This window comes from Alexandromys fortis, unplaced genomic scaffold, assembly GCF_014885135.2.
Source record: "Alexandromys fortis isolate MF-2015 unplaced genomic scaffold, M_Fortis_MF-2015_v1.1 scaffold_268, whole genome shotgun sequence".
Classification (NCBI taxonomy): domain Eukaryota; kingdom Metazoa; phylum Chordata; class Mammalia; order Rodentia; family Cricetidae; genus Alexandromys; species Alexandromys fortis.
The window spans coordinates 308,429-322,189 of NW_026068141.1; the positions used below are offsets into that span (position 1 = coordinate 308,429).

Here is a 13,761-nt window from a genome sequence, read left to right on the forward strand (position 1 = left end):
TCCCAGTGCTGGGATTAAAGGTGTGCGCCACCACCAGCCAGCCACAAATTAGTGTTTTTAACAGGACTTCCAAAAAGGTTTTTCCTTTAAAAATAAAATCAGCATTTAGGTAATCCAGCAAAGTTGTGTTTCTGTGTCGGTCAACAAGGAGGTGCAGTCTGTCGTGCTCGTGCTCTGTCTCCTGGTTCTCTTCCTGGCACTGACCCGCTTTGTCTCTGTCAGAACTGAAGAATGTAGCAAACACGCTGCAACTTGAAAACAGTGAGCTCCAAGGTCTGAGGCTACAGCACGACCAGAAGCTGACGGAGCTGGAGAAGACCCAGGTGGACGTGCTGGAGGTACGAAAGAAAACCTGTGCCTTCCCCAGCCTTTCTCCTCAGGGTTCTGAAGTCTTTCCTGTCTGACTCAGGAGAAGCTGGAGCTGGAGAGTTTGCAGCAGACAGCACAGCAGCAGAGCAGGGAAATAGAGTGGCAGAAGCAGCTGCTGGAGAGAGACAAGCGGGAAATAGAGCGAGTGAGGGCCGAGACCCAGGCACTGCGGTCATGCGTGGAGTGTTTGACTAAAGAAAAGGAAGATCTCCAAGAACAGTGTGAAACTTGGGAAAAGAAGTCTTCACATGCCAAAAGGTAAGGGAGCTGCTCATAGTGCTGCATGTCTGGAATCCCAGTACCCAGGAGCTGAGGCAGGAGCATTGCCATGAATTTAAGGCCACCATGGCCTACATAGCAGGTTCTAAGCCACCAGTGCTATTTAATAAGAACCTGTTTCAAATCAATAGCAAAAGCCAAGTGTGGTGACGCACGCCTTTAATCCCAGCACTTGGGCAGGTGGATCTCTGAGTTTGAGGCCAACCTGGTCTATAGAGCAAGTTTCAGGACAGCCAACACTGTTAAACAATGAAACCCTGACTCAACAAAACAGCAAAAATTATAACAGAAAAAAATATTTCACAAACCTTATAGCATAATTTTCTGGGTTTTTTTTTTTTTTCAACTTTTCTCCCCTTAAGAGCATTTTTTCAAAAACTGCCTTGCTGAATGTAAGTGACAGTTGTATGGCTGGACACACTGCAGGGCCACTGGCAGTGGCACTAAGATTTATCCCTACTGCTTGTACTGGCTTTTTGGAACCCATTCTCTTTGGATGGATGCCTTGCTCAGCCTAGATATAGTAGGGAGGGTCTTGGATCTCCCCAAAGCAATGTGCCTACCCCCTCTCTAAGGAATGGATGGGGCTGGGAGGAGGTGAGGGGGTGGGAACTGGGATTGGTATGTAAAATGAAGAAAGCTAGCTTCTTTTCTTTTTAAAATAAAATAAAAAAAACAAGCAATCTGGCCTGGGGTTGGAGGTAGAGTGGTTGTTTTCAAGCATGAGGACTTGAGTTCAGTCCCCAAGAGCCCGTGTGAATGCAGAACCATACACTCATAGTCCCAGCACAGGGAGGTCTCTGAAGCTCACAGGCCACCCTAGCCTGCATGAGCTCTAGGCACTAGGAGACCCTGCCTCCAAAAGAAAAAGGCGAGCAGCTCTAAACACCAAAGGGTGTCCTCTGAAACACACACACACTCTCTTTTGCTGGAAACAAATGCAAAGGAACAATTTCTTCATTTCTGTAAGAGACAAATTGTTCTCAGATTGATCTACATATTGAAAACAATTGCAGTCAAAATCCCAGTAAGCATTTTTTCCTTCCTTTTTTAGAAATTCAAAATTTGGTTCTAAAATTTATAAGGAAAGCAAAAGACCAACAATTCATAGAATTCTTTAGACAGCAGTCGGGAGGCGGAGGCAGGTGAATTTCTGAGTTTGAGGCCATTTACTGCTCTCCCAGGTTCTGAGTTCAATTTTTACCACCTACATGCTCGCATATAACCATAAGTATCTCTGGTTACAGGCATTGTGACACTCCCTTCTGGCCACTTGAGTACTAGGCATGCAAGTAGTGCACAGACATGCATGCAGGCTGAACTTAGTCACGTAAGCCAGCAAAATGGCTCAGTGGGTAACAATTCTTGCTGCTAAGCCTGGGATAACCTGTGTTTAATTCCCTGAGTTCACAAAGTAGAAGAATACAACTCCTTAAGTTGTCATTTTATCTCCACACATGCAACATGGCATGTGCATACCCCCTCTCCAACTGAATAAATACGTGTAAAGAAAGTGAGCCATAAACATAAATATAAAAATTAAATATAAAACTTAAGAGAAAACAAGCCCTTTGTGACTTCAAGTAGGACAAAAATTTTCTTATCTAGGCACCAAAAACATGATCCATATAAAAACAGTAAAGCACAGTGGTGGGGAGATGGCTCAATGAGGACCTGAGTTCCAGGTACCAGAACTCTGTAGGAAGGAGGAGAGAAGGCAAGACCCCATGGGCCTACTGGCTTAGCTCATTTAGCCAAAAGAGTGAGTTCCGGGTTCAGAGAGCTACTGTATCATTTCATGCATGCCTGTACAGGTAAACATCTTACACACAAATGCTTACACATATACACAAAAGTAGATAAGTAAAATAGGACATTTAATGCTGACAAGAAGGCACAGATGCTCTGATAACCTGAGATAAACCCTGGAACCCACATAAAAGGCCAGATGCTGGGGTTGTGCATTGGGAATCCCAGCACTGTTGTAGAGAGATGGGAGGCAGAGATAGGAGAATCACCTGGAAGCCCACATGCCAGCCAACCTGGAGAACCCACATAGCAGAAACATGACAAGAAACCACAGCAGGGGGAAAGGAAACCAGCTCCTGGAGGCTGTGCTCTGGCCTGCGCTCAGACGCATGCACAGTAGTAATAAGAGATCTTATTAAAAACTGGACATGCAGTCCGGGTGTGATGGCACGCACCTTTAATCCCAGCACTTGGGAGATAGGAGAAGATGGAAATCCATGAGTCCAAGCCAGCTTAGTCTACGGAGCTAGTTCCAGGACAACCAGAGCTACATAGAAAGATCCTTCCTCAAAAATAATAAATAAAAATAAAAGCAAGGCATTTAAAAGATCTCTCCAAAAGACACTTTTGAAAGTAATAAAAATACATGACAAGAGTTAGGAGAAAAATCTTCTCAACCATGTGTGTAATGTAAGACTTACATGTGCAAAATATTTATTATAAAGAGCCTTCAAAACTTAATAGAAAATAACTTAGTTTTTTAAATGGGCTAAATAAAGATTTGAACATATATATTCATAGAAGCTACATGATGGAAAAGAAGCACATGAAAAAAACACCAAGTATCATTCATCACTAGGGACACCCAACTTAAAACCACAGTGAGATACACACTTGCTAGAGTGGCAAACCCTATGGTACAAATTGTACAAATAGTGTATTTCCTGCTTTTTCACTTACTGACGAGTTTGCAGTCTATGTTTATCACTCAGTTTTATTTTGTTTTGTTTTGGGAATTTTGAATGTCACATGTAAAACTTAGTGAACTTTTTTTTTTTTAATTTCCTGTTTGGAATGCTGGTGAGGTGTCTTTTGGAAATGAGTTCTGGCATCCTATATTCCAGACCTCATCCTCATCCCGACTTCCTACTGTGCACTATGGAGGGTGGCACTGCCCCTCAGTCGGCCTCGTGTGTGCGTATTTTCTGCTTAACAGTCTGGTTTGTTCCATGGTAGAGTTCTAGCAGCTTCTGAAGAAAGCAACAGAACAGAGCAGTCAACGCTAGGGAAGCTGGAACTGCGTGTCAGAGAGCTGCAGCAGGAGCTGGAGCACCTGAGCCAAGACAAGCTAGCCCTTCACAGCGACATTTCCACGGTGCAGCAGCAGCTCCAAGGTAAGGGACGGACTGCAGACTCATGACTCCACAGCCCGCAGCTTGCCCCTAAGAGAAGTAAGTGATGCAAAATGGGGCATGGGGTTTCTTTCTAAAGTTAGATTATGGATTTGATTGTACCACTCTATAAATATACCAGGTCTAGATCATATACTTTTAAGACACACATGATACATGGATTTTATTGTAAGCTGTTTTTTAAAATGTAATTTATGTTCCTTAGGGAACAGTTTAGAATTAGAACAAAAAATTATATAAAAATTACTTTTGGGCCAGTGAGGTGGCTCAATAGGTAAAAAGCACTTGGCATCAAGCCTGACAACCTGAACTTCAAGCTGACAATACAAGGAGAGAACTGACTCCCAGATATTGACCTCTGTCCTCCACATTGCTGCATGGCTCATGCTCATACTCACTTGCACAAATACACAATAGGTTGACATCACTCCTCACACCATAACTCTGTGTGTGTGTGCGTGCACCCAAATAGTAGAAATGTCTCTTACTACCAAATGTTTTTGTTCATTTATTTAGGAGAAATGGCTAAGTATTTATAGCTATTAAGCATTTATTATGTTCTAGTCATGGTGTATGTACTGTCTCACTTTTAATCCATGTGACAAAACTAGATCTGGTGACACACACAGTACTCATTAGACTGAGGCAGGAGGAACATTAATGTTAAAACCAACTGGGCTGCATGAGACACTTTCAAAAGCAAACAAAACCTTTGTAGCATTTTTGACATAGAAAGCAGTATTTTATCCATTATCTGTTTATAGGTAATGATACTGAGGCTTAATTTCTTGCAGTTTACTAAAGATCACAGAGCTAGTAATAGATACCAATTTTATCTATGCATTGTCTTCATGAAAGAGTCTGCCAAGTTTACATTTCCAGAAGTAATGTGCAGTACACCCATTTTTAAACCACTAATTTAACCAACATTATTATCTAAGTGTTTATGAATTCCTTGAAATATGAAAATATGGAAATCTTTGAAAACCCCTACCTAGGTTGTACATGTCTTTTGCCCTTTAATAAGGTAATGTAGCATTGTCATTGTTTTAACAGAAATAAATATAAATTTAGTTCTGATGAAATTTGAGGAGGTTCAAGTGAAAAACTGTATGCATATGTATAAAGAACATTTTATGAAAATGTTTCTGTAGATAAACGGGAAGCCATAAACTCGCTACAGGAGGAACTAGATAATACCCAAGACCATTTGAACGTAGCAAAGCAGGTAAGGTTCACAAATATAATTGACTTCTTTCAGCTGACACTACAGCACTGTATACCCCTTACACGGCACCATAGGGCCCCATACGCAACACCATATAGCCTCTTAAACAGCTCCATCGGGCCACCTATGCAGCACCATAGGGCTATCTACCTACGCAGCTCCATAGGGCCACCTACACAGCTCCATAAGGCTATCTACCTACACAGCACTGCCTTCAAATAAGGCTTTGTTCCTGGGATGGTTCTCTGGTCTGTGTTAGCACTTGGTTCAAGTTGACCCAAAGCTAGGAAGAAGTAGGGTAGTAGTTAGACCAGAGTCAAACAGCAGTTCCTAGAAGCCTCTACCGGGACATGGGGACCTATGGCACAGGTGCTCTCCCCACTCCCGTGAGACTGCTCACAGAACTGCAGAGCAGGTGTCAATTGGAGCATCCATCCAGTCAGGAGCCGACTAGTGCAGCTTGTGACCCTGTGCTTCTGATGACCTTGGTCACTCAGTGTCAGCCTGTGAGAGCAGGACTACATACAGTTTAGGGTTCAGAGGGCTTCAAGAAATTAGATGAAACGTTAAATTCTTTTCTTTTACCTTTAGAATTCTGTATTTCGAAAACATAAAACTTCTAAGACAATTTTTTGTTGTTGTTGGGGGGTATTCAAGACAGGATTTTTCTCTGTTGCTTTCAAGCCTGTACTGGAAAAAGCTCTGAATTCACAGAGATCCACCTGCCTTTGCCTCCCGAGTGCTGGGATTGAGGCCTGGCTCAAAAATCGTTTTTGTTTTTATTTTATGTGCATCGGTGTTTTGCCTACATGTGTGTCTGTTGGATCTCTCTGGAACTGGGATTACAGTTGTGAGCTGCTATGTGGGTACTGGGAATTGAACCTGGGTCCTCTGAAAGAACAGCCATTGCTCTTAACCACTGAGCCATCTCTCCAGCCCTCAAAAAAAAAAATCTTTGTATGTCAGATTCTTAAATTTTTTCTGTGTTAAAAATAAAGCTAACTCTTTCAAATTTGTTCTAAGTTCTGAACCTGTCTAAAGATTTCAGATAGTAACAAAAGGATTAGCCCTCGTTTGTAGTTTCTCTTCCTAGCAGTCCTGAGGTTTTTGCAGAGTGCTGTTTATCCCCATCTTGTTGACAGGGCAACTGAAGCTTTAGTGAGGTTTGCCATCCCTTGCCATCTTCTTTGTTAAGTAGGCACTGAGAGAAGGCAAGCCGGGGGTTAACTCTGAGTTCTGGGCACTTCTCTGTTAAGTTTGCTGAGAGTAAAGGATGTGGTCACCTTAGGAAGTGGCTTTGTAAAGAGTTCCAATGTGTTCTTTCGTTTAAAGGACCTGCTCCACACCACCCAGCGCCAGAATGCTCTGCTCAGTGAACAGGGGCAGCTGCAGAAGGACATCAGCAAATGGATTGCCAGGTTTGAGAACTGCCAGAAAGAGACAGAGACTAAAGAACAGCAACTTCAGGAACTTCAGAATGAAATCAGAGAGAGCAAGCTCCAGCTAGACCAGCAAGAAGCGGTACTGCACAGAAAAGGGGGTGTTCTACATTTCATGAGAGCTTCGTGCCTCCCACCTCCTAACCCAAGATCAGACCGCCCTGTGTGCATCGCCTGGGTGACTGACTCTGATTAGTCTAAGTTATGGACTGTTCAGTCTTAGGCATTGGTCCTGTAAAGATCTTAATGGCCACATGCTAATACATTAGCACCTTGCATTCTCTTCTCATGGTGTCCAGGTGGCTTTCTAGACCCTGCTTCATCTTTATAAAGGCACTGGCAATTGTTCTCGCTGTCTGTCTGTCTGTCTCTGCCTCCCCTCTCCCCTTGCAGACTTCTCTCTCCTTTGTTTTGAACTGGAATCTCTCTGAGGATCATCGGGGACACTTATTCCTATATGACTGACTAAGGTGATTTTCTATTCAGATGTTTCAAAAACTCCAGAAGGAAAGAGAAAGTGAGGAACAGAAGCTAGAGGCTGGTAAAGTGACCCTGATACAGCAACAAGAGCAGCTGGAGAAGGAGCTGACAGAGCAGAAACTCAAACTGGAGCAGCTGCTCACAGACGTGTCGGCAGCCGAAGGACGCCTCAGGACCCTGCAGGAAGAGGAGCGGTGCAGTGAGAGCCTGGAGAAGAGGCTCTCCCAGGCCAGTAAGTACCCTGCAGGGATGTGACAGGGTGGGTGCTGTTCTGTTCATCTTGGGAAGTATGTGGAAAGACTCGGGCAGCAGCCCTGTGAGAGATGGCTGAGGCCATAGGGAGGTCGGGGAATTTGTCCTTATGGTGAGGCTTGACCCTAAAACTGGCCAAAGTGTCTCTTCATGCCCTTCTTCATCATCCAGGAAGATGAGTGGGAAAATGGGAAGTTAGACTCTCAAGGGCAAGTTTTTGGGAGCTATGCACGTGGGGTGGATTTGACCCCAGCTGTTCAGAAATACAGTATCAGCACTGAAGGTTGAGTATAGGGATCCATTCTGGAATCAGTTTGCTTTCTTGGTGAGCCTTTCTTGAGCCCATGGAGTGAGTCGGGGCAGGCTTGTAAAACCAGGTACTAGAGGGAAACAGCAGAGTGGGTAACACCACTGTAAGACAACCTGTCCATGAGATAGAAAGCTCTGCCCACAGCTGCTCCAGGGCCTCTGGCCAAACCTACTAAACATGCTCACATTCCAGAACAGGAGCTTTCAGAACGGGAACAGCAGCTAATGGAGAAGTCAAGTGAGCTGTTGGCCCTGCAGAAAGAGGCAGACGCTATGAGGGCAGATTTCAGCCTACTGCGAAATCAGTTCTTAACAGAAAGGAAAAAGGCGGAGAAGCAGGTGGCTGGCCTAAAGGAAGCATTGAAGATACAGCAGAACCAACTAGAGAAAAACCTTCTAGTGAGTATTTGCTACCCTGGAAGTCTAGTGTAACAATCGGTTTACATTGAATTGACATATACATTTTACTTATCCACTGCTTCACTGGAGAGAAAATAAATTACTCATCAACCCAGGTCCTAACCCAATGGTAATTATTGGTGTATTTAATCCTAATTTATTATTGAAGCACAAGGTGAGTTTTTTTCTGAGACTTGGTCATTAGCCCCAGAGCAGCTCTGGCTGCCAGCAGGGCCATCCTGTGGACAGTATCAGCACAGCACAGAGCTGTGCACTGTGTTCAGCCCACTGTGGGCTGCCAGGTGTTGGATTGGTAGGAACTTTTGTATAGCTGCATTCTGCTCTTTTTGGTCAACACTGGCTTTTATCAGATATACAAAAATCAGGAAGTACGGTGTACCACGCTTTTACCCTTGAACTAGGTGTGTTGGTTGGAGGAGGGATAATTACATCACTGAGAGCAATGAGCACAGTGGATTTCTGAAGAATGGGTTCTCCCTGCTCTCTGCAGGGAGTAATGGAATCTGCTGTTTGAAAGGAATCTGGATGCACTTCCCAGAGGCTGTGTGCTTACACCTAGGACTAGACAAGGTGATGGAAGTTAGATGTCTGAAATTTAATCTAGGCACAGTGGCACACACCTTTAATCCCAGCACTCAGAACCAGAGGCCAAAGATCTCTGAGTTTGAGGCCAGCCTAGTCTTACATGGTAGGTTCTAGGTCAGCCAGAGCTACATAGTGGCTACATACCCTGTTCACAAATACATAAGTAAATAAAATAACCCACACATACACATTACCCATGATAATATTGTTACCATTTCACAGATAATTAAAGTGGACTGGGAAGGAGGAAGTAACTTGTCAGAGATAGTGCTAAAGATCCGAGGTTCAAACTTTGGGATTCTCCCGGCCACACTACACCCACCTGCCTCCAGAATGCAGATAGACTTAGCTCCATTCTGCAGCTGTAGAAACGGAGGTGGTTACAATGCTAGTGAGTGTGGAAGCCAGTAACTACAACTGCCCATAAGTGACTACAAAGAATTTGCCTCCCTCTGTGCTAGGAGCAAAAACAGGAGAAGAGCTGCATGCAAAAGGAAATGGCCACAATTGAACTGGTAGCCCAGGACAACCATGAGCGGGCCAAACGCCTCATGAAGGAGCTCAGCCAGATGCAGCATGAGTACCTGGAGCTCAAGAAACAGGTATTCACCCCCAGAGCCCACCTGGCCAGCCTGGGCCACCATGTGGGCCTATTACACCCCTCCCCAGGGCTCAGGCAGGCTTTATATGTTGCATGTGGGAGTTGTGAAAAGTTTATTGTTAAGAATATTCCATAAGTTAAATCTTTTACAGCCCTAAAATTTAGACATTCACTTAAGGAAAAGGTATTGGTTAAAAATATACTTCTAAAATTATTTTGTTAGCTTTTTTTAGAATGACATTTATTTGTGTTGTATGTGAGTGCATCCCCCCCCCCCACACACACACACACACTATGGCAAGCATGTGGAGGTCAGAAGACGACTTGAGGGAGCCAGTTCTCTCCTTACTACTGGGTCTTAGGGGTTCCACTCAGGTTGGAAGGCTTAACTTTACCTGCTGAGCCAGCTCAACTGTTTTAAAAAATAGGTGTGCAGGCACAGGCTCCTAAGTGTGCAGGTCCATGCATGTGTGGAGTTGGAGTACACCTTGGGTATCACTGTCAGGAAACCCAGCCCTGTCTCTTTAGACAGGGCTCCTTGTCCTGGAGCTCACCTATTAGACTAGACTGGCTGGGCAGGAACCCCAAGGAGGCCCTGCCTCCACTTCTCCAGCACTAGGATTACACGTGTCCCTATGCTCAACATTATATGAGTTCTGAGTATTGAGCTCAAGTTTTCATGCTTGCAAGCCAAGTACTTTATTGACTGACCAATACCTCCCTCCACCCCTCAACTTTTTATGGTGTGTGTGTGTGTGCGTGTATGTGTGTGCTCATGCGTGCACTGATGTGTGTAATTTACATGTGTACACATACAGCTGGAAGCCAGAGATCAAACTCAGGTGTCATTCCTTAGAAGACATCCACCTTGCTATCTTTAGAGTTTCTATTGCTGTGGTAAACACCATGACCAAGAGCAACTTGGGGAGGAAAGGGTTTATTTTACCCTACAACTCTCAGGTCACACTCCATCACAGCGGGAAGTCAGGGCAGGAACTGAAATGGGCCACAGAACACTACTTACTGTATGTTGTTAGGGTATTGTGTGGTCTGTGTGTGGTATTAGGGTATTATGTGACATATGTGTGCATGTGTGGTATTAGGGTAACAAATCTGGATATGGGTGTTGCTTACACTTAGTGGTTCATGTAGAAGACAGAAGGACCCTTGGTGTCTTCCTCTAATTGCTCTTACTGACTTGAGACGGGGCTCTCATTGAACCAGAAGCTCACTAGTTAGCCAAGCTGGCCAGGGAATTCCAAAGATTGACCTGTCTCTGCCTCCCCACCTTGCCCAGTCTGTGTGTCCTTATACTTGCAAAGCAAGCACTTTACTAATGAGCCAGTCCCGGATCTGTAGATCCTTCAATATAAGACACATTAAGCAGCCTGGTGTTTGACTCCAATTCATTCTTTAGATGGCAAACCAAAAAGACTTGGAGAGAAGGCAAATGGAAATCAGTGATGCAATGAGGACACTTAAGTCTGAAGTGAAAGACGAAATCAGAACCAGTCTGAAGAATCTCAACCAGTTTCTTCCAGAACTACCAGCAGATCTAGCAGCTATTTTGGAAAGAAACGAAAACTTGGGAGAGCTGGAAAGCTTGAAAGAGAACTTCCCATTTACCACGAATGAGAGACTTTTTGAAGAAAAATCTAACTTTTCCCAAGTTCACATCATGGTAAAGTTTGTCCTGCTCTTCTCTGGGCTTCACAGAGTGATAGTTTGGTTCCCACCTCCCCCAGGAAAGCTAAAAACAGATTTTGGGGTGCCAGGGTAGGAGGGAAAGATGGTAGGCTCCCACTCGTGTCAGTTGGTGACTCACTGATCTCTTTCCTTTCTGAAAAAGGATGAACACTGGCGTGGAGAAGCACTCCGTGAGAGACTGCGCCACCGTGAAGATCGACTCAAGGTTGCTTCTTTAAGAAATTGCAAATAGCCAATATGAGATAGTTGGCACTTGGCAGGAGTGGAGAAGCGTTCCCATGCCCACATACTGCTCAGTCCACTCTTTGGCAGCACTCAAGAGGTTTAAAGATCACATTGTATAAGTTCAGAGAAGCTGACATCACACAGTAGTAAACAGCTATCAATTAAAAAAAAACCATTTGAGGGCGATGGTGGCGCACGCCTTTAATCCCAGCACTTGGGAGGTAGAGGCAGGCGGATCTCTGAGTTCGAGACCAGCCTAGTCTACAAGAGCTAGTTCCAGGACAGGCTCCAAAGCCACAGAGAAACCCTGTCTCGAAAAACCAAAAAAAAAAAAAAAAAACCATTTGAATTCTAGGGCCTTGGATATATGGCTCAGTGGTACAGCATTTGCCTAGCACATGCAAGGGTACTCGGTCCAGTCCACAATTCTGATGTGCAGTTGTGTTCAACCTATAAAATGCATCCATGGGACAGGGTCTCCCTCTGTACCATAGGCCAACTATAGGGTGGCCTTGAACTTGGGGCTTTCCTGCCTCAGCCTCCCCAGTGCAAGGACTAAAATGCCCCACCCTCATTCCTGTTTATTGAAGTCAGACTTGCTTATCAAAGATAAAGCTGAGGGCTGGAGAGATGGCTCAGTGGTTAAGAGTGTTGCCTGCTCTTCCAAAGGTCCTGAGTTCAATTCCCAGCAACCACATGGTGGCTCACAGCCATCTGTAAAGAGGTCTGGCGCCCTCTTCTGGTCTTCGGGCATGCACACAGAATATTGTATACATAATAAATAAATAAATATTTTAAAAAAAAAAAAGATAAAGCTGAGTAATGGTTCAGGTGTGTTTCTTTTGTATAAACCCGATATCTGGTAACACTTTTCAGGCTCAACTTCGACACTGTATGTCTAAGCAAGCAGAAGTGTTAATCAAAGGGAAGCGGCAGACAGAGGGCACCTTACACAGTCTGAGGAGACAAGTTGATGCTTTAGGAGAACTGGTCACCAGTACCTCTGTAGATTCAACGTCATCACCTAGTCTGTCTCATCTAGAATCATCCCTTGTGGAGGACTCCCAACTTGGACAAAGTCAGGTAAGAGAGACACTCTTAAGAGTCTAGTGTCCTCTAGATACTTAAAAACTTTGGGGTTGGTGATCCAAGACGTGGGATCTAGGATCTATTGTCACTGTCAATTGTCTTGGAAATCTCTGGGAAAGTTTACCTAGTCGTTTTGCACCTAAGCTGGTGTCTTAGTCAGTGAACTAGAACTGGATAGGATGACCCAGGAGAAATGCAGTCAGTTCGTCTGTGTCCTTGACTTCTAGATTTCCTTATTTTCTACTTCATCAATGTAGAACTTAGATCTTCAGTCCTGGAGAGATGGCTCAGCAAGGTAAGAGCACTGGCTGCTCTTCCAGAGGATCTGGACTAAGTTCCCAGCACTTACATGGTGGCTCTCAATCATCTGTTGTTACTCTAGTTCCAGAGTACCCAACACCCTTTTCTCCACAAGCACCAGACACCCAAATAGTGCAGATATTTACATGCAGGCAAAAAAGCTGTAACATTTTTAGAAGTAAAAACTTTGACCTGTGAGGTCAAGTCTGGGTTTCCCTGTGTTTTAGGTGGTGCCTAATTCTCAAAAGACATTTGAATGCAGACCTCTTCACTGTCTACTATAAACTCTGGATCTCACGAGGGTTTCTGTGTGGGACTTAATAACCATTTAACAAGAATATAAAGTAACTCATGGAACAGGCCAACAGTAGCACATTATTGATGAGCAGAAAATGGCTTCCATTTCCAGGCTCAACATGCTAAACACAGTACAATCAACATCCCATTTAATTTTTACATCCTGGAAGGTACATTTTGTCCCTTTATGTAGGTAAGGTACTATATAAAATGGTAGATGACAGGTAAGGATAGCAAAGGACAAATCAGGACATACAGGCTATCCTACCTTTACCAGAAAGCAGTGTGTCCCAACTGTAAAACACAAGGAATGTCCAAGGAGAGTTGCTTCTTTAATTGGCCTAAGGAGGGCAAATAGCTTAGGAGTCACAAAACTAATGAGCAGCAGGACTGAGACTTTAGTAAGATTACCTTAACACCTGTAGTGGAGACAAGTCAGGTAGAGGCCCTCCAGAACTTAATGGACTCAGTTAAGTGCTTAGTAAGAACCTGAGGCTGTGGTACAAAAAAATACATGAGCTTTGAAGGGCTCTACGTAAGAGGTACAGGTGAGTTGTAGGCACTGTTTCAGTCTGGGGCTGTCTGTCATCTGGGCCAGTGAGAGATGAAGCCTTGAACTGGGCTGGGGTTGGGGGCTGGCTTCTGTGCTTAAAACTGTTTTTCATTTTTCTCAGAGCTCCTTCCAAGTTCTGCAAGGTCCATCGGAACCACACAGTTACCACCGCTGAGTTTCCTGCTTGCAGGGTATGTTAACAACCCTGCATTTAACTAGAAGATTTGTAAGTCTGGCAGCTCCAGGAAAGAAGTCACCTTTTAGTTATTTCGTAAAGTTTATCTTACATTTTGGGGCTAGAAACTGGGCTTAATGGTAGAGCCCTGGCCTAGCACGTATACATCCCTAGATTCAGTCCCCGGCACTACAGAATAGGTTCCAGAGGTCCTTCAGCAAGCAACTTTAGCAGTCATCACACCAACCTTATTCTCTACAGCCTTGTCCTGCTAAAGAGGGTTAATTCTGCT

At 44.2% G+C, this 13,761-nt stretch overlaps 1 protein-coding gene across 5 annotated transcripts in view; it reads left to right on the forward strand.

Annotated features, from left to right (window-relative positions):
- Cntrl (centriolin) overlaps nt 1–13,761 on the forward strand; it is an 89,313-nt gene that overhangs the window by 72,169 nt on the left and 3,383 nt on the right. For 4 of the 5 annotated variants that reach the window (XM_050126823.1, XM_050126824.1, XM_050126825.1 and 1 more), the window contains 12 exons: nt 223–338; nt 410–627; nt 3,634–3,791; nt 4,964–5,037; nt 6,370–6,558; nt 6,963–7,188; nt 7,711–7,916; nt 8,984–9,124; nt 10,541–10,804; nt 10,973–11,035; nt 11,932–12,138; nt 13,416–13,485. In XM_050126823.1, coding sequence (XP_049982780.1) covers nt 223–338; nt 410–627; nt 3,634–3,791; nt 4,964–5,037; nt 6,370–6,558; nt 6,963–7,188; nt 7,711–7,916; nt 8,984–9,124; nt 10,541–10,804; nt 10,973–11,035; nt 11,932–12,138; nt 13,416–13,469 — 1,916 coding nt within the window. In that variant the 3' untranslated portion in view covers nt 13,470–13,485. Of the gene's footprint in view, nt 1–222; nt 339–409; nt 628–3,633; nt 3,792–4,963; nt 5,038–6,369; nt 6,559–6,962; nt 7,189–7,710; nt 7,917–8,983; nt 9,125–10,540; nt 10,805–10,972; nt 11,036–11,931; nt 12,139–13,415; nt 13,486–13,761 lie in introns of those variants that run through there. The other variant, XR_007589363.1, reaches the window with a different exon arrangement.